Source organism: Pristiophorus japonicus, chromosome 21 (assembly GCF_044704955.1).
Source record: "Pristiophorus japonicus isolate sPriJap1 chromosome 21, sPriJap1.hap1, whole genome shotgun sequence".
In the NCBI taxonomy this organism is placed as follows: Eukaryota; Metazoa; Chordata; class Chondrichthyes; family Pristiophoridae; genus Pristiophorus; species Pristiophorus japonicus.
The window spans coordinates 89,932,050-89,954,244 of NC_091997.1; the positions used below are offsets into that span (position 1 = coordinate 89,932,050).

The window sequence follows — 22,195 nt, forward strand, 5'->3', positions numbered from 1 at the left end:
TTGCTCCCATGCCAAAAAAGGATGAGTTGACAGGTGTTTCAATGAAGGACCTAATATTCCAGGTCCTGAACTACATGTTGAAGGGTGGAAGATGCCTGTGCGTGGATTATTTTTAACGTGGGGTGGCCGTTGCACACCAGCCACCACACGGGCTTGACAGAGTTAGGTCTTGGTCCAGTGGCAAGGGTTAACGCCTTTCCCACATTACAATAGTGACTACAAAAGTACTTCATTGGCTGTAAAGCACTTTGAGAAGTCCAGTGGTGCTATATAAATGCAAGTCTTTCTTTCTTTTACTCAGAACATTCGGACAAACAGCTACATATGCATGATGTCCAGAATCTGAGCTCCTGCATTAGCAATCACATCTGGAGATACGAACTGTTAAGTGAGGTGTCATTCAAGGCTCTCAATGCAAATGCTGAAACATCTGGACGATAGATATTTATCAACATAGCTCAAGTCTTTGTTTCAAACATAGAGAAAGGACTAAAAAAAGTAATCGACAGAAGCATTACAGCATCAAGATCCAGGTCGGTGATTGGAGCGTGGGCAGATACAGCAGGAGCAGCGAGAGACTGTGGAGGGATGTGATCGGGACCCAGGAGAGCTGCGAGTTCAGGCCCAGGGGCAGCACGGGCCAGCCCACACTGCGATATGTGTGCGCACTAGGCCCGTGCAGAAGAGCTGGTCTCCAGTCGTCTTGGTTAACCCTTGCCACTGGACCAAGACCTCGCTCTGTCAAGCCCGTGTGGTGGCTGGTGTGCAACGGCCACCCCACGTTAAAACAATCCACGCACAGGCATCTTCCACCCTTCAATATGTAGTTCGAGATCTGGATGACAGGATAACGGTGACAGGAGGAAAGGTACGTAAAAATGAGAACAAAGGGTGCAGGAGAGAAGGCAAAAAAGCCGGAGGAGGTTCCAGAGTAGAGCCATGCAAGGTCATGGAGGGATTTGAAGACTAGGTTGACAATTTCAAATTTAACACATTGGGATACAGAGCCAGTATACATCAGCGAGGACGGAGCTGATGGGCGGACGGAAATTAAAGTGGGGTAGGTCAAGGGCAGCAGAGTTTGACAATATGGAGTTCATGGAGAGTGGAGCAACAGCTAACAAGGCCACGGGATCAGTTATGTCATGAAAGCAAGGATGAGGGTTTCAGTGACAGAGAAGGCGGCAGAAGCAGAAGCAAGCAGTTTTGCTGAACAAAATTAAGCTTCCTGTGATCCACATTTTCAAACAGCTTCTGAAAATCCATAGTCACTGCATACCAATCGGCCACTTAAGGTAATTCAAACCCTTCAGTGTGTATTTTCAAATGGTCTGCTCGCTCGATCTCTGTCTCTCCTTTCTGATTCCCTTTCACTTACTTTCTCTGAGGGTGAGATCAGGGGTTTGTCATGCATGTGAGCCAATGAACCAACACCGAGATCATACATGAATGGCTCAAAGAATGTTGAGGGAAGGACCAGTTGAAAGATCTTAGCCTTGGTATCAGAGCAGAAGGCATGCCTGTGATTTTCCAAGCATGCATAGCCTACTTTTACAGGCGTAAGAGTTTTAAAACACACTTAAAACATAGAAAATAAAAAAAAAATTTAAAAACACATTTTATTTTTAAAAACCCTACCCACTACATTAAATTTGTTTTAAACCATAATTAAATAAACTTTTTAAAGACTTGGAAAAAAAATTTTCTCCAAGATATTTATTAACTTTAAAGTCAATTAATTTTAATTATGTGAGGTGTTTTTTTTATTTTTTTTATTTGGTGTTACTATGTTTGGATTTTTTTCTCAATTAACAGCAATGAGAACACGGAGATAGGGAGTTCCCATTGCTATTAATTGAGAATACTTTACCCGATTGGTTGAGCAGTCACATGTGACTGCACCTTCTGCGTGGGAACCTGGAGGACGGGAGCATGTTTCGCAGCGCGGGAAGAGAAGGCCTACCCACCGGAATCCCACGCTCCTCCCGGACCACCAGGTATTGTTGGAAAAATTCTCCGGTCGGAGGCGTTCATCCGAAAGAAGCCTCCGACCAGAATTTCAGGGCTAATAAAGCAAGCGTCACGGACCAACTCAAAGGGTGACCTTCAGTCTTGAAACCATCGACTCCTGTATATTGACCCATTCTCTTAATTACATTTTCTTTTTTTTTTATACAGTGCTACATTCTGGATCACCGACATTTCAGTCAGTCATATAATCAAAGAATGTTACAGCATTGAAACAAGCCATTTGGCCCATCAAGTCTACGCTAGTGCCTGACTCGATGAGCCACTGAATCTTATCCCATTCTCCACACTTTAATAGTTCTCCTTTTCAAGCTACCTTCTAATTCCCCATTAAAAGAATTCATTGGCACTGCCTCAACACCTGTTCATGTCTGACAATACCAATCAGTTTTATTTCAGGCTTAAACTCTAGTAGGATAAACAAGCATTCACATCTTTGTTGGATCAAAGTCAGGATTCATTCAGTCAACAATTTTAAGTTGGTCTCATCTATTTCTCATCGACATGGTGCCCCTTGGCCTCATCATCCGAAAAGACGTCCGGTTCCACATGTAAGCTGACGGCACCCAGCTCTACCTCACCACCACCTCTGCTTGTCCGACATCCAGTACTGGATGAGCAGAAATTTCCTACAGCTAAATATTGGAAAGACCGAAGCTATTGTCTTCGGCCCCCACGACAAACTCCATTCCCAAGCCATTAACTCCATCTGTCTCCCTGGCAACGGCTGAATCAGGCCGTTTGCAACCTTGGTGTCGTATTTGACAGAGATGAGTGTCCAACCACCTTATCCGTTCCATCACCGAGACCACCTATTTCCACCTCCAACATCGCCCGACTCCACCCCTGCCTCAGCAAATCGGCTGCTGAAACCTTCATCCACGCCTGTGTTACCTCTAGACTGGACTATTCTAATGCACCCTTAGTCGGCTTCCCATTTGCCACCCAACATAAATTTGAGCTCATCCAAAACTCTGCTGCCTGTATCTGAACTCACACCAAGTCCCGTTCACCCCTGTGCTGACTGATCTATATTGGCTCCCGGTCTGGCAAGGCCTCAATTTTAAAATTCTCAGCTTTGTTTTAAAATCCCTCCATGGCCTCGCCCTTCCGTATCTCTGGAGCCTCCCTACTGCAATAAAAGCCTTCGGGATCTCTGCGCTCCTCCAATTCTGGGCTCTTGCACATCCCTGATATTAACCACTCCACCATTGGAGGCCGTGCCTTCAGCTGCCTGGGCCCGAAACTCCCTGGCTAAACCTCTTCGACTCTCTCTCCTTCTTTAAGATGCTCCTTAAAAAAAACCTACCTCTTTAGCCAAGCTTCTGATCATCTGTCCTAATACCTCAAGCAGCTCGGTATCAAATTTTGTTTGATATCGCTCCTGTGAAGTGCCTTGGGATGCTTTACTTTGTTGAAGATGCTATATAAATGCACGTAGTTGTTGTTGTTGGTGCCACCAAGGCTTTCTTCACTTCACAAAATGGGAATCAATCAGGCCCCAATATAATGACATAGCGTCACTAGCAATAAGATTTCCTGATAAAAATTGTTTTGCTATCTTATTTCAGCTCGGAGATGCTAGACGGCTTAATGTGGTAAGTGGTCATATCTCCCATTTGTAAACTGAAAGTTGATGTCATTCACCATCCAGCGAACAACTGAATGTCACAAAGTGTAACAGAGGCATGGACGATGTACAGAAAACACCTCAAATCGCTGGAGATATATCACCAACGATGTCTCCGCAAAATCCTGCAAATCCCCTGGGAGGACAGACGCACCAACATCAGTGTCTTCGTCCAGGCTAACATCCCCAGCATTGAAGCACTGACCACACTCGATCAGCTTCGCTGGGCAGGCCACATAGTTCGCATGCCTGATACGAGACTCCCTAAGTAAATGCTCTATGCGGAGCTCCTTCACGGCAAAAGAGCCAAAGGTGGGCAGAGGAAACGTTACAAGGACACCCTCAAAGCCTCCCTGGTAAAGAGCGACATCCCCACCGACACCTGGGAGACCCTGGCCGAAGACCGTCCTAAGTGGAGAAAGTGCATCCGGGAGGGCATTGAGCGCTTCGAATCTCAGCGCCAAGAGCATGAAGAGGTCAAGCGCAGGCAGCGGAAGGAGTGTGCGGTAAACCAGTGCCACCCAACCCTTCCCTCGGTGAATATCTGTCCCACCTGTGACAAGAGTCTGTGGTTCTCGTATTGTACTGTTCAGTCACCAAAGAACTTACTTCAGGAGTGAAAGTCTTCCTCGATTCAGAGGGACTGCCTATGATGATGTAACTGCTTGTATAAAACTGCAAATTCACTTGCATGTCTTTCTTGGAGCCTTGTAAAAATATACTTACGTTCATTGCCTTTAGATCTCCGTTGATTTCCATGCCAGGGATTTTATGATACCATGCTACAGCCAGATTTCGTTTTAATGTCAGCAGCATGTTCACTGGCTGCAAAATCTGAAAATCAGGTTGAACAGCGTCTTCCTGGAGAATAGTTCTGGAATGGGGGGTGGGGAAATGCAGAATTCAAAAAACTACAACAGAATAGCTTACAAAATCTCCCTCATCATTGGAGACAGAGAACATACACAACGATCACAGGAAATTCACAAAAACATGCAATTGTAAACTAAGACACCAAAATTCAAGTGCTCTTTTTAGAAAATTTTATTCGAAAAATTGTGCCTTCAATGACTTACTGAATGCAATTTAATGAAACTTCTGCAATTTAAAAAAATGTTTTTTTTTTATAAAAGATAACGGGCCAGATATTGCGATCGGAGGCTTCCTGCGGGCGGATGCCTCCGACCAAAGTTTTCTGTACAGAAGTATGTGGTGGTCTCGAGGGAACGCACACTTTCAATCTGAGGCCAAGATACACGGCCCAGCGCAGAAGCCCACACATTCCGGGACCGTACGGGCATCCTGGGATCACATGGGCCGAGACCACCAATCACAATGTAGTATTCTCGTTGATAATAATGGCGAGCTCCGTTTGTACAAGCTCCCATTACTATCAATGAGAATACCCCCAAAAACACAAACATAAAGACAATACATAGATTAAAAAAAACACCTCACAAATGGATAGCTCGTTTCAGGAGGTGGTCACCCCGCAGCTTAAAGGCGTGCATGCAGAGGGGAAGTGGGTAAGAACACGAGGCAGGTAGCCCAGGAGTCCCCTCGTGAGTCCATCTATCTTTCAAACCAATATTCATTTCTGAGTATCGGTAAGGACGATGGTGTCTCGGGGGAGTGCAGCCAGAGCCAATTCCAAGGCACCACGGGTGGCTCAGCTGCACAAGGGGGAGGGAAGAAGAATAAAAGAGCCCTAGTGATAGGGGATTCTATAGTTAGGGGAACAGACAGGCGTTTCTGTGGCCGTAGACGTACCTCCCAAATGGTTTTGTGCCCTTTTGGGTCAAGGATGTCACAGAGCAGACGCAGGGAATCGGGGGGCAGGGGGAGAGAGGGTAAACAGCTAGAGGTCATGGTCCATATCGGGACCAACTACATCGGTAGAGAGAGGGATGAGGGTCCTACAGGAAGAATTCAGGGAGTTAGGAAGAAAATTAAAAGTAGTACTCTCCGGGTTACTACCGGTGCCACATGCTAATGAGTATAAGAATAGAAGGATAGAGAGGATGAACACGTGGCTGGAAAGTTGGTGTAGGAGGGAGGGTTTTAAATTCTTGAGGCATTGGGACCGCTTCTGGGGGAGATGGGACCTGTAAAAAAACCGGACGGGTTGCACCTCAACAGTGCCGGAACCAATATCCTCACGGGGAGTTTTGCTAGTGCTGTTGGGGGGAGTTTAAACTAGCTTGGCAGGAGGATGGGAACCTGAGAACAAATTCAAAAGGGAAGGAAGTATAGCAGAAATTGGATAGCAAGAATCTAGAAAGCGAATCTGTAAGACAGAGGAAACAAGTCTTAGTAAGTAGTAAGCAAGGAGGTCTTCCTGTGCTGAATGGTATATACTTTAATGCAAGGAGTATAGCGAATAAGGCGAATGAGCTAAGAGCACAGGTAGACACTTGGGAGTATGACATTATAACCATTACAGAAACATGGCTGAAAGAGGAGCAGGTTTGGCAGATCAATATTCCTGGCTACAGGACTTTTAGACAAGATAGAGAGGGGGGTAAAAAGGTGGGAGGGGTCGCAGTACAGCGGTGAGGAGGGATGATATGTTAGAGGGATCATCAAATGAGGCCATATGGGTCGACTTGAAAAATAAAAAAGGGGCGATCGCACTGCTGGCCGTGTATTATAGACCCCAAACATTGGGAGGGAGATAGAGGAGCAAATATGTCGGCAAATTTCTGTGAAGTCAAAAAAAAACACAGGATAGTAATAGTAGGGAATTTTAACTATCCAAATATTGATTGGGACAAAATTAGTGTGAAGGGTATAGAGGGTGTGGAATTCTTGAAATGCATTCAAGAGAACTTTTTTAGTCAGTATGTAGCAAGCCCAACATGTGAAGGGGCGGTCTTGGATTTAGTTTTAGGGAATGAAGCTGGGCAGGTTGAAGGGGTATCAGTGGGAGAGCACTTGGATGCCAGTGACCATAATTCAGTCAGATTCAAGTTGGTTATGGATAAGGGTAGGCCTGGAATAAAAGTTCCGAATTGGGGAAAAGCTCATTTTGCTAAGTTAAGGAGTGATTTGGCCATAGTGGACTGGAAACAGCTATTTGTGGGTAAATCAGTGTCGGAACAGTGGGAGGCATTCAAGGAGGAGATCCGGAAGGCTCAGGCCAAACATTTGCCCTTAAAGAAAAAGGCTGGGAATAATAATTCTAGAGCCCCCTGGATGTCTAGGGACTTACAGGGGAGGATTAAGAAAAAAAGGGACGCTTGTCATATTCCAACGACTAAACTATAGAATCTTTAGACAAATATAAAAAGTTAAGAGGCAAAATTAAAAATTAAGAATTCTAAGAGAGAGCACGAGAAATTCTTGGCCAGTAAAATTAAGGAAAACCCCAAGATATTTTATAAATATATTAAGAGTCAGAGGGTAACTAAAGAAAGGGTAGGGCCCATTAGAGTAATCTTTGTGTGGAGGCAGAAGATGTTGGTAAGATTCTTAACGAATACTTTGCATCTGTTTTCTCAAAGGAAAGGGGTAATGCAGATACTGCTATCAATAAGGAGTGAGATAGTATGGATGAAATAAATATAGTGAGAGAGGAAGTATTAATGGGTTTAGCAGCTTTGAAAGTAGATAAGTCCCCAAGCCCAGATGAAATTCATCCCAGGCTGTTCAGTGAAGTAAAAGAGGAAATAGCAGAGGCCTTGACCATAATTTTCCAGTTCTCTTTGCATCTGGGCATGGTGGCAGAGGATTGGAGGACTGCTAATGTAGTACCCTTGTTTAAGAAGGGAGAAAGAGATAGGCCGAGTAATTAAAGGCCTGTCAGCCTAACCTCAGTGGTGGGAAAATTATTGGAAAAAATCCTGAAAGACAGGATAAATGGAAAGGCAAGGATTAATTAGGGACAGTCAGCGCGGATTTGTTAAGGGAAGATTGTGTTTGACAAACCTGATTGAATTTTTTAAGGAGGTAACCAAGAGGGTCGATGAGGGTAGTGTGTACGATGTAGTATTTATAGGCTTTAGCAAGGTTTTTGATAAGATCCCACATGGTAAACTAGTCATGAAGGTTAAAGCCCATGGGATCCAGGGCAAAGTGGCAAGTTGGATCCAAAATTGAATTGGTGGTAGGAAGCATGGTTGATGGATGTTTTTGTGACTTGAAGGATGTTTCCAGTGGGGTTCCGCAGGGCTCAGTACTAGGTCCCTTGCTTTTTGTGTTATATGTCAACAATTTAGATTTGAATATAGGGATGATGATTAAAAGGTTTGCAGACGGCATTAAAATTGGTTGTGTGGTTGATAATGAAGAGGAAAGTCATGGGCTGCAGGAGGATATCAATCTACTGGTCAGGTGGGCAGAGCAGTGGCAAATGGAATTTAATTCAGAGAAGTGTGAGGTGATGCACTTTGGGAGGGCTAATAAGGAAAGGGTATACACATTAAGCGGTAGGCCACTTAATAGTGTAGATGAACAAAGGGACCTTGGAGTGCTTGTCCACAGATTCCTGAAAGTAGTAGGCCAGGTGGATAAGGTGGTTAAGAATGGAATGCTTGCCTTTATTGGCCGAGGCATAGAATATAAGAGCAGGGAGGTTATGCTTAAATTGTGTAATACTTTGGTTAGGCCACAGCTGGAGTATTGCGTGCAGTTCTGGTCACCGTATTATAGGAAGGAAGTGATTGCACTAGAGAGGGTGGCAGAGGAGATTTACTAGGATGCTGCCTGGAATGGAGAATCTTAGTTATGAGGACAGATTGGATAGGCTGGGTTTGTTCTCACTGGAACAGAGAAGGTTGAGAGGAGACCTCATTGAGGTGTACAAAATATTGAGGGGCCTGGACATAGTGGATGGTAAGGGCCTTTTTCCATTGGTGGAAGGGTCTATTACGAGGGGGCATAGTTTTAAGATGGTTGGTGGAAGGTTTAGAGGGGATCTGCGGGCAGGGGTGGGGGGGGGTTTCTTTACGCAGATCTGGAACTCGCTGCCTGGAAGAATGGTGGATGCAGAAACCCTCACCACTTTTAAGAGATGGTTGGATGGGCACTTAAAGTGCCGTAACCTGCAGGGTTACGGACCTGGAGCTGGTAATTGGGATTAGACTGGATGACCTTTTGTTGGACAAAGCAGATACGATGGTAAGTACTGCAGGGAATCGAATACAGCCAGGGTGATCTCCTGGACTAGTTTCGATGGGTCGGAGAGGAATTTTCCCAGATTTTTTCTCCCCAAATTGGCCTGGGTTTTTAATCTCGTTTTTGCCTCTCCCAGGAGATCACATGGCTCTAGTTGGGGTGGAGTGTAGAATGTTGCAATGCAAGGAGTGCCGCAGTTGTGTGGGACAGACTGGTTGGGCTGGGTGCTCTTTACCTTTCCACCATTGTTCATAGGTTTATATGTATGAGTGTATGTGAGAACACCAGCGCAGGGCGGGCTATAAATAGAGCTGGAGCGTCGGGCCCTGGAACATCATGGGCGAAAGTGCAGTGAATGTGGGTACGGGACCCAGAAGAGCCGAGGGCTGGGGGGGGCAGCACGGGCCAGCCCACACTGCGATGTGTGTGTGCACTAGGTCCGTGCAGCAGAGCTAGTCTCCAGTCGTCTTGGTTAACCCTTGCCACTGGATAAAGTCCTAGCTTTGTCAACCCCGTGTGGTGGCTGATGAGCAACGGTCACCACACGTTAAAAAAAATCCACGCACAGGCATCTTCCACCCCCTCAATTGGAGTTCAGGACTGGAACATCGGGTTCTTCATTGAAACACCTGTGAACTCTTGGGGAAGAAAGTCATCCTCGTTTGAGGGACCGCCTATGATAATGATGATGATGATATGTAACCTTCAGGGCTGCTGACCGAGGGCCGTGTGGCTCTTTGTCGGCCGGCGCAGACACGATTGGCCGAAATGGCCTCCTTCTGCACTGTAAATTTCTATGTTTCTATGACCTCCATTTAACAAGATTACCGGAGCAGGAGTCAAGCACGGTAGGAGCTGCACCTGCTCTCAGTCTAACTTACACCAGTAGCTTTTAACATGAAAATACGTGCAGGCTGGTGTGAGCGAAATGTGTTAATGCTGTTTCATTGCACCAAACAAGGTTATCCTTGTGCATATGCTGGGCAATCTACTCTCACTGATGGTGCTGCTTTTATATTGATGCTGGAGAGCAGATATTTGCAAACACGAAGTACTGCTCTCCTTTTTTACTTCATAACTGCATCACGGTGATGGTTGGAACTTAATGGAGGGTCAATAGCATGGAGATGCGTACTTTCAACTGGCCTGGAGCGCTGGTCTGGAGACTGCCGAACAGTTGGGTCCTTTAGGATATAATACAAGCTATCAGCTCCGACCAGGGGCAGCAGGTTATCGATAATATTTGTTGTAAAATTGGCTTGAAGTTTGGGGTATCACTTGGTATACCAGACATTTACACACTAGGTGAGCAAATTACTGGAATCAATTCTGATGGTCAGTATAAACCTTCATTTAGAAAGACACAGATTAATCAAGGTCAGTCAGAATGGATTTGTTAAGGGAAGGTCGTGTCTGACGAACGTGATTGAGTTCTTTGAGGCAACAAGGAGGGTTGATGAGGGCGGTGCGTTTGATGTAGTTTACATGGATTTTAGCAAGGCTTTTGATAAGGTCCCACAAGGTAGGTTGATCAAAAAAGTAAAAACCCATGGGATCCAAGAGAGTGGCAAATTGGATCCAAATTGGCTCAGTGGCAGGAAGCAAAGGGTGATGATTGAGGGCAGTTTTAGTGACTGGAAGGCTGTTTCCAGTGGGGTTCCGCAGGGCTCAGTACTGGGTCCCTTGCTTTTTGTAGTATATGTTAATGAGTTCGACGTAAATGTAGGGGGCATGATAAAGAAATTTGCGGATGATACAAAAATTGGCCGTATGGTTGACAGTGAGGAGGAGAGCTTTAGACTGCAGGAAGATATCGATGGGCTGGTCAGTTGGGCTGAAAAATGGCAAATGGAATTCAATGCGGAAAAGTGTGAGGTAATGCATTTGGGGAGGGGCAACAAGGCAAGGGAATACACATTAATTGGGAGGGTACTGAGAAGTGTAGAGGAATTTTAACTTTTTATGATGTGTTTTCCTCCCTTGCGATTCTGCAGTTTCATTCTCCCTCATTTTAGATCTATATAATTAGAAATGTCTGAGGATAATTCATCTCTTTGACACTGGACAATAGGAGGGACCTTGGAGTATATGTGTACAGATCCTTAAAGGTTGCAGGGCAGGTTGTTAAGGTAGTTAAAAAGGCATATGGAATGCTTTACTTTATTAGCCGAGGCATATAATACAAGAGCAGGGAGGTTATGCTGGAACTGTATACAACATTAGTTAGGCCACATAGCTGGAGTACTGTGTGCAGTTCTGGTCACCACATTACAGGAAGGATGTGATTGCACTGGAGAGGGTGCAGAGGAGATTTACAGGGCTGTTGCCTGGACTGAAAAACTTTAGCTATAAGAAAAGATTGGATAAGCTGGGTTTGTTTTCCTTGGAACAGAGGAGGCTGAGGGGAGATTTAATTGAGGTGTATAAAATTATGAGGGGCCGAGATAGAGTGGATAGGAAGGACTTATTTCCCTTAGCAGAGGGGTCAATAACCAGGGGGCATAAATTTAAAGCAATTGGTAGAAGGATTAGAGGGGAGATGAGGGTGGTGGGGGTCTGGAACTCACTGCCTGAAAGGATGGTGGACACAGAAACCCTCATCACATTTAAAAGGCATTTGGATGTGCACTTAAAGAACCGTAACCTGCAGGGCTACGGACCAATAGCTGGAAGGTGCGATTAGGCTGGATAACTCTTTCGACTGGCACGGCCTCTTTCTGTGTTGTAATATTCTATGATTGGATGATCATACATCTTGTACAATCATAGGTGCCTGTATATTACAAATTCTCCAGTTTGTGGCACAAATACAGTAAATGTACTCATTGACATGACCAGTGCCACGGACACAGTCATTAGATGCCGGTGGTTTCAGTGCTCATTATGACGCAGGTTGATACTGATGCAATGTGGCTTTTGCATCACCAAGGCACCGAATTGTCACTTTCCAACCACGTGTTTCTATCTCCACTGCCATCCTTTCTTTGCCTTTGCTGCATCACATCCACAACAGAAGTGAGTAATGCTCATCAATAGGATTGATATCCTATGGTTTAAACATTTTTTGGAAAGGGAAATGTTAACCCGTTAACCTGTTGCCCAGAGTGCCAAATAGATTAATTATCTCAAGATATTTCTACTAATTATACAGATCTAGAATGAGTGAGAATGAACAAGAATGAAACTCTGCAAAATAGCAGGGGAGGAAAACACATCATAAAAAAGTTAACATTCATGAAAACACGAGGCCAATGGGAAAGCATTGCTCCCCCTTGCCCACACACACAACGAATCGAGTGAAATAGCAATAGAAGCTACATCCCATGCAGGTTAGATTACAACTACAGAATCAATGGGCCCAAGTTTCGGGCCGCGCCCCGACCTGGACGCCGGTTTTTCGCGCCACAAAGTGCGCCTAAAAAAAAACTTAGATTCTCCAGCTCCCTGCAGGCCCTCTGGAGCCTGGCGCGGCGCAGTACGAGCTGTTGGGGGCGGAGCCAGGTCCCTGCGCCAAAAACAGTGCCGGGACCTCTGCACATGCGCTACAGTGGGCGCGCATGTGCAGTAGCTCCAGGCGCCCAAAACTGTGTGGGAGGGGTCCGAAGCACGCAGCCCCTAGCCCTGGCTGAATGGCCTCACTGGGGCTGCGTGCATAAGGCTGCCTCCCACACCCAGCTCCTGCTTCCTCCCGACCCAACTCGACTCCCGCTTCCCAACCCCCGGACCCGACCCCGACACTGACCCGACTCCCGCCCCCGGACCGGACCCGACCCCCCCAGACTGGACCCGACCCGCGCTCCCCCCTCACCCGACCTAACCTCCCTCTCCCTCCCTCCCTCCCTCCGAACCGACCCGCGCTCGCTTCCTCCCCCCGCCCCCGACCCGAACCGACCTCCCTCCCACCACCCCACCACCCGGACCCGCACTCCCGACTCCCCCCCCTCCCCCACCCGCCTACCCGGACCCGACCTCCCTCCCCCCGACCCCGACACAACCCGACCTTCCCTCTGCACCCGCCCCCCCACACCGACCCGAACCGACCCGCGCTCCCTCCCTCCCCTCTCCCTCTACCCAAACCAACCCGACCTCCCTCCTCCCCCGCCCCCCCACCCCCGCGCATCCCCTGACCGGACCTGACCCGATCACCCACCATCCCCCGACCCGACCCGCGCTCGCGACCCCAACCCGACCCGCACTCCCGAACCTGGACCCGACGCCACCTACCTGTAAATCTGGTGCTGGGGACGGGCCTTGCCCGAAGTCTTGGGCACGGCCCGTTCAGCCTCCCTCCCCCTTCTCCTTTCCCCCCACCCCCCTTCTCATTTCCTTCCCCCCCTCTCCCCTTTTCTTCCCCCACCCTCTCTCCTTTCCTTTCCTTCCCCCCCTTCCCCTTCTCCTCCTCCCCCCCTTCCCTTTCTCATCTCCCTCTCCCCCTCTTCCCCCCCTTCCCCTTCCCCTTCCCTCCCCCCTTCTCCTCTCCCCCTTCCCCCCCCCCCATCGCCTCCCTCCCTCCCCCTCTACCCCCCTCCTCCCACTCCCCTCGCTGTCAGAAACACAGACACTGACAGAGAGTGAGTGACACACATAGACAGACACACAGAGAGAGAGAGAGAGACACTGACAGAGACACACTGTGGGGGTGGGGGGCATCCCAGCACGCTGTTGGAGGGCTCCCGGTGCTGCAGTCGGTAAGTAGAAAATGTTTTATTTATTGATTTTTTAAAAAATTATTTCTTATTAATTTTTTTTGATTGATTTATTGATGTTTTTATCATTTATTATTGATGATGGCTCTTTATTTGTAAAACTGAAGTGTTTAATGTTTGTAAACTTCCCTTTAAACCCCCCCCCCCCCATTCCCTACGCCTGATTTGTAACCTACGCCTGATTTTCTAAAGTGTCGACAAGGTTTTTTCGAGCGTACAAAAATCTTCACTTACTCCATTCTAAGTTAGTTTGGAGTAAGCTTTCACTGCCGAAACTTTGAAAACAGGCGTAAGTGGCCGGACACACCCCCTTTGGAAAAAACAATTCTGTTCCAAAGTGAAACTGTTCTAACTGACTAGAACTGGAGCAAACTAAATGCCGAGAATTTGAATTTCTAAGATATTCCGTTCTACACCAGTTGCTCCAAAAAATCACGAGCAACTGAGGCCCGAAACTTGGGCCCAATGATTCCAAACGTATCCTACCTCGAGAGCTTCAGCTGGGTTAGCTGAATCTCCATGATGTCCACCACTGGCGGCAGTGTGCACACTTCAGCAGAGATCAGGGTGAATTTATTCTGCACGGTTATCAAACCCAAATCTGCCACCACGGCGTTCATCGAGACGGAGGATTCGGGGATGATGATAACCGGGGCTTTCAAATTAATATCCATTGCCAGTCGGAAGCTCTTCTGGGCAAAATCCTTCACGCTGGAGGCTGCTTTTTCTGCCGCCTGCGCTGTAGCTGCACTTAACGCTTCCTTCGCGGCTTGGAAGTTGTCGAAGAAGTTCTATTCAACATAAAACAAACTGTATTAAGTACTATTTTTTTTATAAAAGCCACACAAAAAACTTCCTAGTTTGTGGATAAAAAGATAAAAATGGGATAGCATTCTGAAGGGGATTATTTCCCCCGGGCTGGAGAGTCTAGAACCAGGGGTCACAGTCTCAGGATAAGGGGTTGGCCATTTAAGACTGAAATGAGGAGGAATTTCTTCACTCGGAGGGTGGTGAATCTTTGGAATTGTTGCCCCAGAGGGCTGTGGATGCTGAGTCTCTGAATATATTCAAGGCTGAGATTGACAGATTTTTGGAGTCTAGGGGAATCAAGGGATATGGAGATCGGGCGGGAAAGTGGAGTTGAGGTCGATGATCAGCCATGATCTTATTGAATGGCGGAGTGGGCTCATGCTCTTATGTTCTTAATACTCAGTCTTTAACAGTGTTCTCACAATAGCTCATTCACTCAAGCATTTATTGTCCCACGATCTAGAGTTGACAGCTGCTGAAACCTGTTTGACTTGGTCGGGCAAGTGATGTCTGCTCTCGGTTTGATTCTCCAAGGGAGATCCAAATGACAGAGAATTCTGCCACAGAGGAAACAAGGGAATTTGACTTGGCCCACTTGGAATGCACAGTCTGAGAATTGGTCATGGACCAAGACTAACACTAGATATGGTAAAGCTGCCAGAATCCTAGACAATAGAATTTTACCAAAGGAGGTGGCCATTCAGCCCTCAAAAGTAGTAATCTCAGGACTGCTACCAGTGCCACGTGCTAGGCAGAGTAGGAATCGCAGGATAGCTCAGATGAATACGTGGCTTCAGGAGTGGTGCAGAAGGGAGGGATTCAAATTCCTGGGACACTGGAACCGGTTCTGGGGGGAGGTGGAACCAGTACAAACCAGACAGTCTGCACCTGGGCAGGATCGGAACCAATGTCCTAGGGGGAGTGTTTGCTAGTGCTGTTGGGGAGGAGTTAAACTAAAATGGCAGGGGGATGGGAACCTATGCAGGGAGACAGAGGGAAGTAGAATAGGGGCAGAAGAAAAAGATAGAAAGAAGAAAAGTAAAAGTGGAGGGCAGAGAAACCGAAGGCAAAAAGCAAAAAGGGCCACATTACACCAAATTTCTAAAAGGGCAAAGTGTGTTAGAAAGACAAGCCTGAAGGCTCTGTGCCTCAATGCGAGGAGTATTCGGAATAAGGTGGACGAATTAACTGCGCAGATAGCAGTTAACAGATACGATGTAATTGGCATCACGGAGACATGGCTCCAGGGTGACCAAGGCTGGGAACTCAACATCCAGGGGTATTCAACATTTAGGAAGGATAGACAGAAAGGAAAAGGAGGTGGGGTGGCGTTGCTGGTTAAAGAGGAAATTAATGCAGTAAGTAAGAAAGGACATTAGCTTAGATGTGGAATCTGTATGGGTGGAGCTACGGAATACCAAAGGCCAGAAAACGCGAGTGTACAGACCACCAAACAGTAGTAATGAGGATGGGGACAGCATCAAACAAGAAATTAGGGATGTGTGCAATAAAGGTACAGCAGTTATCATGGGCAATTTTAATCTACATATTGACTGGGCTAACCAAACTGGTAGCAATGCAGTGGAGGAGGATTTCCTGGAGTGTAATGGGGATGGTTTTCTAGACCAATATGTCGAGGAACCAACCAGAGAGCTGGCCATCCTAGACTGGGTGATGTGTAATGAGAAGGGACTAATTAACAATCTTGTGTGAGGCCCCTTGGGGAAGAGTGACCATAATATGGTAGAATTCTTTATTAAGATGGAGAGTGACACAGTTAATTCAGAGACTAGGGTCCTGAACTTGGGGAAAGGTAACTTTGATGGTATGAGACATGAATTGGCTAGAATAGACTGGCGAGTGATACTTAAAGGGTTGACGGTGGATAGGCAATGGCAAACATTTAAAGATCACATGGATGAACTTCAGCAATTGTACATCCCTGTCTGGAGTAAAAATAAAACGGTGAAGGTGGCTCATCTATGGCTAACAAGGGAAATTAAGGATAGTGTTAAATCCAAGGAAGAGGCATCTCAATTGGCCAGAAAAAGCAGCAAACCTAAGGACTGGGAGAATTTTGTATTACAGCAGAGGAGCACAAAGGTTTAATTAGGAGGGGAAAAAGAGAGTATGAGAGGAAACTTGTTGGGAACATAAAAACTGACTGCAAAAGCTTCTATAGATATGTGAAGAGAAAAAGATTAGTGAAAACAAACGTAGGTCCCTTGCAGTCAGATTCAGGTGAATTTATAATGGGGAACAAAGAAATGGCAGACTAGTTAAACAAATACTTTGGTTCTGTTTTCACGAAGGAAGACACAAATAACCTTCCGGAAATACTAGGGGACTGAGGGTCTCGTGAGAAGGAGGAACTGAAGGATATCCTTTTAAAGTAGCAAATTGTGTTAGGGAAATTGATGGGATTGAAGGCCGATAAATCCCCAGGGCCTGATAATCTGCATCCCAGAGTACTTAAGGAAGTGGCCATAGAAATAGTGGATGCATTGGTGATCATTTTCCAGCAGTCTATCGACTCTGGATCAGTTCCTATGGACTGGAAGGTAGCTAATGTAACACCACTGTTTAAAAAAGGGAGAAAGGAAACGGGTAATTATAGACCGGTTAGCCTGACATCAGTTGTGGGGAAAATGTTGGAATCAATTATTAAAGATGAAATAGCAGCGCATTTAGAAAGCAGTGACAGGATCGGTCCAAGTCAGCATGGATGAAAGGGAAATCAAGCTTGACAAATCTTCTGGAATTTTTTGAGGATGTAACTAGTAGAATGGACAAAGGAGAACCAGTGGATGTGGTGTATTTGGACTTTCAAAAGGCTTTTGACAAGGTCCCACACAAGAGATTGGTGTGCAAAATCAAAGCACATGGTATTGGGGGTAATGTACTTACGTGGATAGAGAACTGGTTCGCAGACAGGAAGCAGAGAGTTGGGATAAACGGGTCCTTTTCAGAGTGGCAGGCAGTGACTAGTGGGGTGTCTCAGGGCTCAGTGCTGGGACCCCAGCTATTTACAATATACATTAATGATTTTGATGAAGGAATTGAGTGTAATATCTCCAAGTTTGCAGATGACACTAAACTGGGTGGCGGTGTGAGCTGTGAGGAGGACGCTAAAAGGCTGCAGGGTGACTTAGGCAGGTTAGGTGAGTCGGCAAATGCATGGCAGATGCAATATAATGTGGATAAATGTGAGGTTATCCACTTTGGGGGCAAAAACACAGGCAGAATATTATCTGAACGGCGGCAGATTAGGAAAGGGGGAGGTGCAACGAGACCTGGGGGTCATGGTTCATCAGTCATTGAAAGTTGGCATGCAGGTACAGCAGGTGGTTAAGAAGGCAAATGGTATATGTTGGCCTTCGTAGCTAGGGGATTTGAGTATAGGAGCAGGGAGGTCTTACTGCAGTTGTACAGGGCCTTGGTGAGGCCTCACCTGGAATATTGTGTTCAGTTTTGGTCTCCTAATCTGAGGAAGGACGCTCTTGCTATTGAGGGAATGCAGCAAAGGTTCACCAGACTGATTCCCCGGATGGCAGGACTGACATGAGGAGAGACTGGATCAACTGGGCCTATATACAATGGAGTTTGGAAGGATGAGGGGGGATCTCATAGAAACTTACAAGATTCTGACAGGACTGGACAGGTTAGATGCGGAAAGAATGTTCCCGATGATGGGGAAGTCCAGAACCAGGAGACACAGTCTTAGGATAAGGGGTAGGCCATTTAGGACTGAGATGAGGAGAAACTTCTTCACAGAGAATTGTTAACCTGTGGAATTCTCTTCCGCAGAGAGTTGTCGATGCCAGTTCGTTAGATATATTCAAGAGGGAGTTGGATATGGCCCTTACGGCTAAAGGGATCAAGGAGAGGAAGTAGGAAAGGTGTACTGAGGGAATGATCAGCCATGATCTTATCGAATGGTGGTGCAGGCACGAAGGGCCGAATGGCCTGCTCCTGCACCTATTTTTTATGTTTCTATGTTTCACACCTGTGCTAGCTCTATGCTAAAGCAATCTAAACTGATACCACTGCCCCGTATTTTCCACTGTTTCAACTATTTATCAAATGTTCCTTTACACACATGCAATGGGCTCTGCCTCAACCACTGCCTGCGTCAAAGCATTCCATGCTCCAACCATCCTCTGCGTCAATAAATCACTTCTAACCTCTCTACTCGCTCTTAGTGGAAAATTTAAATTGATGCTCCTCATTACCAACTTCTCAACCAGACCAGAAAGCTCCTTGCAATTAACCCAATGAAAACCTTTAATAATTTTTAAAACCTTCATTTAATTCTCTTCTTTGCCTTTTGCGCTGCACTAGAACTAGTCCTAGTATCACAGCTTGCTCCGCATAATTATAAATTTCCATCCCTGGGATCATCCTGGTGAATCAAAAGTATGTTCCTCTGGCTTTAATGTCCTTTCTCTAATAGTGTGCTCCAAATTGCACACAGTGCTCTATTGCTTCACCAATGTTTTGTGTTGAAGGTGGCTGAAGAAATATCTGGCAACGTATCCTTTTAGAATTTGGCAGGTAAACACCATTCATAAAAAAAAGAGCTTGGAAAAAATAATTTAAGACAGTAACTTGCATTTATATAGCGTCTTCAACGAGTAAAACTTCCCAACACTCTGCACAGGAGCGTTGTTAAAACAAAAATTGACACCGAGCCATAGCAGACATTAGGGCAGGCCTGGTCAAAGAGGTCATTTTTTTTTTTTAAAGCAACATCTAAAAGAGGGTGAGGCAGGTGCAAGGGGTTTGAGGAGGGATTTCCAGAGGTTAGGGTCTAGACAGACGAAGGCATGACCACCAATGGCGCGACAAAGGACGAGGGGGAAGCACAAGAGGCCAGAGTTGGGGGAACACAGTTCTCAAAGGATTGTACGGCTAACGAAGGTTACAATGATAGACCACGGAGGGATTTGAACATGAGAATGAGAATTTTTAAATCAAGGCATTGATGAACTGGGAGCCAATGTAGGTCAGCAAGCAGAGGTGCTGTGTGAGCTGGACTTGGTGTGGGTTAGGATATAGGCATTAGAGTTTTGGATGAGCTCAAGTTTAGGGAGGGTGGAAGATGGGTGGCCGGGCAGGAGCGCATTGGAATTTTCAAGTCGGGAGGTAACAAAATCATGAATGAGTATTTCAGCAACAAATGAGCGGAGGTTGGGGCAGAGACGGGAAATGTAATGGAAGTAAAAGTAGGCGGTCTTTATGATGGAGAAGATATGGGTTTGGAGGCTCAGCTCAAGGTCAAAAGGGACACATAGGTTGCAAGTAGTGGACAGGGAGGGATGGAATGAGTGGCTTGGGAACGGAGTTTGTGGCAGGGAACAAAGACAGTGGCTTCCGTCTTACCCAATATTTACATGGAGGAAAGTTTGGCTCATCCAGGACCGGATATCGGTCAAACAGTCTGACAACACAGAGACAGTGGATGGGTCGAGAGAGGTGGTGTTGAGGTATGGCTGGGTATCGTCAGCGTACATGTGGAATCTGACTTATCTTAAATTATGAAATGAAAAAATTAATAGTTATGTTCTGATGTGTTCCTGGTTTAAACTGAAGAAATGTGCTTTGGAACAGTTGCCAGGATTTGTACAGAAGAAATTAATTCGCATATAATCAAGTGCGACAGAGGATGTGTGACAAAACCATAGGCTAAATATATTTTTTTCCATATTACTAGAAGAATTCCTATGGCACTCCTCACAGTGAATTGGAACATCGCCTGTGTCATAACAAAAGGATTTGTTGACATGTAACGTGCAATGTATTATCAAGCTACTGATTAACAAACGCAGTTAAGACAAACTGAACTTTTATTACATAGTACTCTGGGATATTTGCTAATCCTTTCAGGATTGAATTTTTAGAGCTCTGTCCATTTATCTGTCTCAACTTGATTACTGTTGCACGTGTGTTTAGATTTTAACTCTTACCATTTGTAAAGGCCAGCAAGACAGTCGGCAACATGCATCAGGTGGGAGGAATGGGGTTTTGGATTTTGGCAGCAAAATTATGTAAAATGTAGTTTTAAGAATTTTTTTCCCCAATATAACCCATAGCTAACATTATCTCCTATTAATAGAGGTCACTTGTACTGTATAGCATTAAATTAATAAAAAGATATAATCTTTAATTTTTAAATGACAAACAGTTGTTCTCACAAAAATGCTTATTGCGCAGAATGTGCAAGCAGTATACTTACCAACAATGACATGAAGAATTTGTGTAGGTACACCAACTGAATGCAGCCCACTTGCAAAGTCACTACCCCATCCACTTTTGACATGTCAAGGTAAGCCTCTCCCTCTGTAGCATTACAGCACGAAACCAGCTTGAAGCTAAAGACTTCGTCGCCAATGATGGACACAACCTAAAAATATAAATACGGTGTTAGCTCACCGCTCCCAACTGTGTGCATTCATACTGTACTGCACCATTACAAAAAAGTTAGTTCCCACTAAACATATGAAATGAGAGAACAAAAAAAGGCGACAATTCTATAAACACACAAAAGACCAAGGGCTCAATTTTCCAATTGGGTGATTTTTGGCACAAGTGAAGAGGTATGTACGTTTTTTTTTTAGTGGCCCAAATGCGGCAACAAAGAAAATCCAAATGTCACTGGAATTAACTTTGAATTTGGATCGGTGCAGATTGGCCTTAAGCTTTGTGGGTGGAGCTTAAGGCCTGCGTCAAAAACTGATGTTGCTCGGGTAACGAGGAACGCTCAGAAGGGCTGAGGTTGGAAACTGAAAAAGGGCCGAGGCTGGGCTGGAAACTGAAGCCGCTGCCATCGCAGGCCGAAGGGACCCCGCACCTATCCCGGGCCGAAGGGACCCCGCACCTATCCCGGGCCGAAGGGACCCCGCACCTATCCCGGGCCGAAGGGACCCCACACCCCCACCCCCCACACCTATCCTGGGCCGAAAGGACCCCGCACCTATCCCGGGCCGAAGGGACCCCGCACCTATCCCGGGCCGAAGGGACCCCACACCCCCCCCCCCCCCCCCACACCTATCCTGGGCCGAAAGGACCCTGCACCTATCCCGGGCCGAAGGGACCCCGCACCTATCCCGGGCCGAAGGGACCCCCGCACCTATCCCGGGCCGAAAGGACCCCTCCGCTATCCCTGCCCTGTCTTCAGCTCCGCTGAACAATGGCGTCTTCTCTCCGCCGCTTTCCTCAAGTGTAGGGAAGGTTTTTCACAAGCGTGCAGTGCGTCGTTTTAGAAAAAAACCGTACTTGGCCAAACTCACTTAAATGGCCAGAAGTGGCGCACTCGGCAGGTTCCGCCCCTAGTGAACTAAAAAAAAAAAATCGGACGTACCTACTTTAGAACGATGCAGAAACTTTCGCCAAACTTGCAGATTATTGTCTGCTCCAAAAAAAAGCTGCATATGCCAAAAGAACAGCAGAGAATGGTGGCCAAAATTGAGCCCTATGAAAGTACTTAAAATGTAAACACCATGAATACAAGGGAAAAAAATGAAACAAAGAATGCATGGCGATGCAAAATCTTTCCCTTCCCAACACGTAATATTTAATGGCTGAATGAAATGTGACTGTAACCCATTTCGTATGGATCTTGTACAACTATTTAATTGTGGATTTGGCCACTTTTACGTCAGATCGCAGGCGTGTCTCAAAATCCAACCTTAGTTTGTAACTTGCAACAGAAAAGGCATCCTGTGCAACATCGGAAATATGTCCCTCTTTATTTAGTGATGGACTGACAACATCACCATGGCAACATTCTAAAACAAGCAGGCCGATGATGCCATAAGTTGTGGCAAAACGACAATTGACTGGATATGCCACATCTGGGATAAACTATTAAAGGGATTACCACCACCCACGAAACTGGCATCGGAAA

General features: G+C 46.1%; 1 protein-coding gene across 2 annotated transcripts in view; it reads right to left on the minus strand.

Annotated features, from left to right (window-relative positions):
- Positions 1-22,195, minus strand: part of vps13c (vacuolar protein sorting 13 homolog C) — a 385,292-nt gene that overhangs the window by 133,255 nt on the left and 229,842 nt on the right. For both annotated transcript variants that reach the window (XM_070865206.1, XM_070865205.1), the window contains 3 exons: positions 20,525-20,692; positions 13,966-14,270; positions 4,385-4,532 (listed from right to left, as the gene is read on the minus strand). In XM_070865206.1, coding sequence (XP_070721307.1) covers positions 4,385-4,532; positions 13,966-14,270; positions 20,525-20,692 — 621 coding nt within the window. The remainder of the gene's footprint in view (positions 1-4,384; positions 4,533-13,965; positions 14,271-20,524; positions 20,693-22,195) is intronic.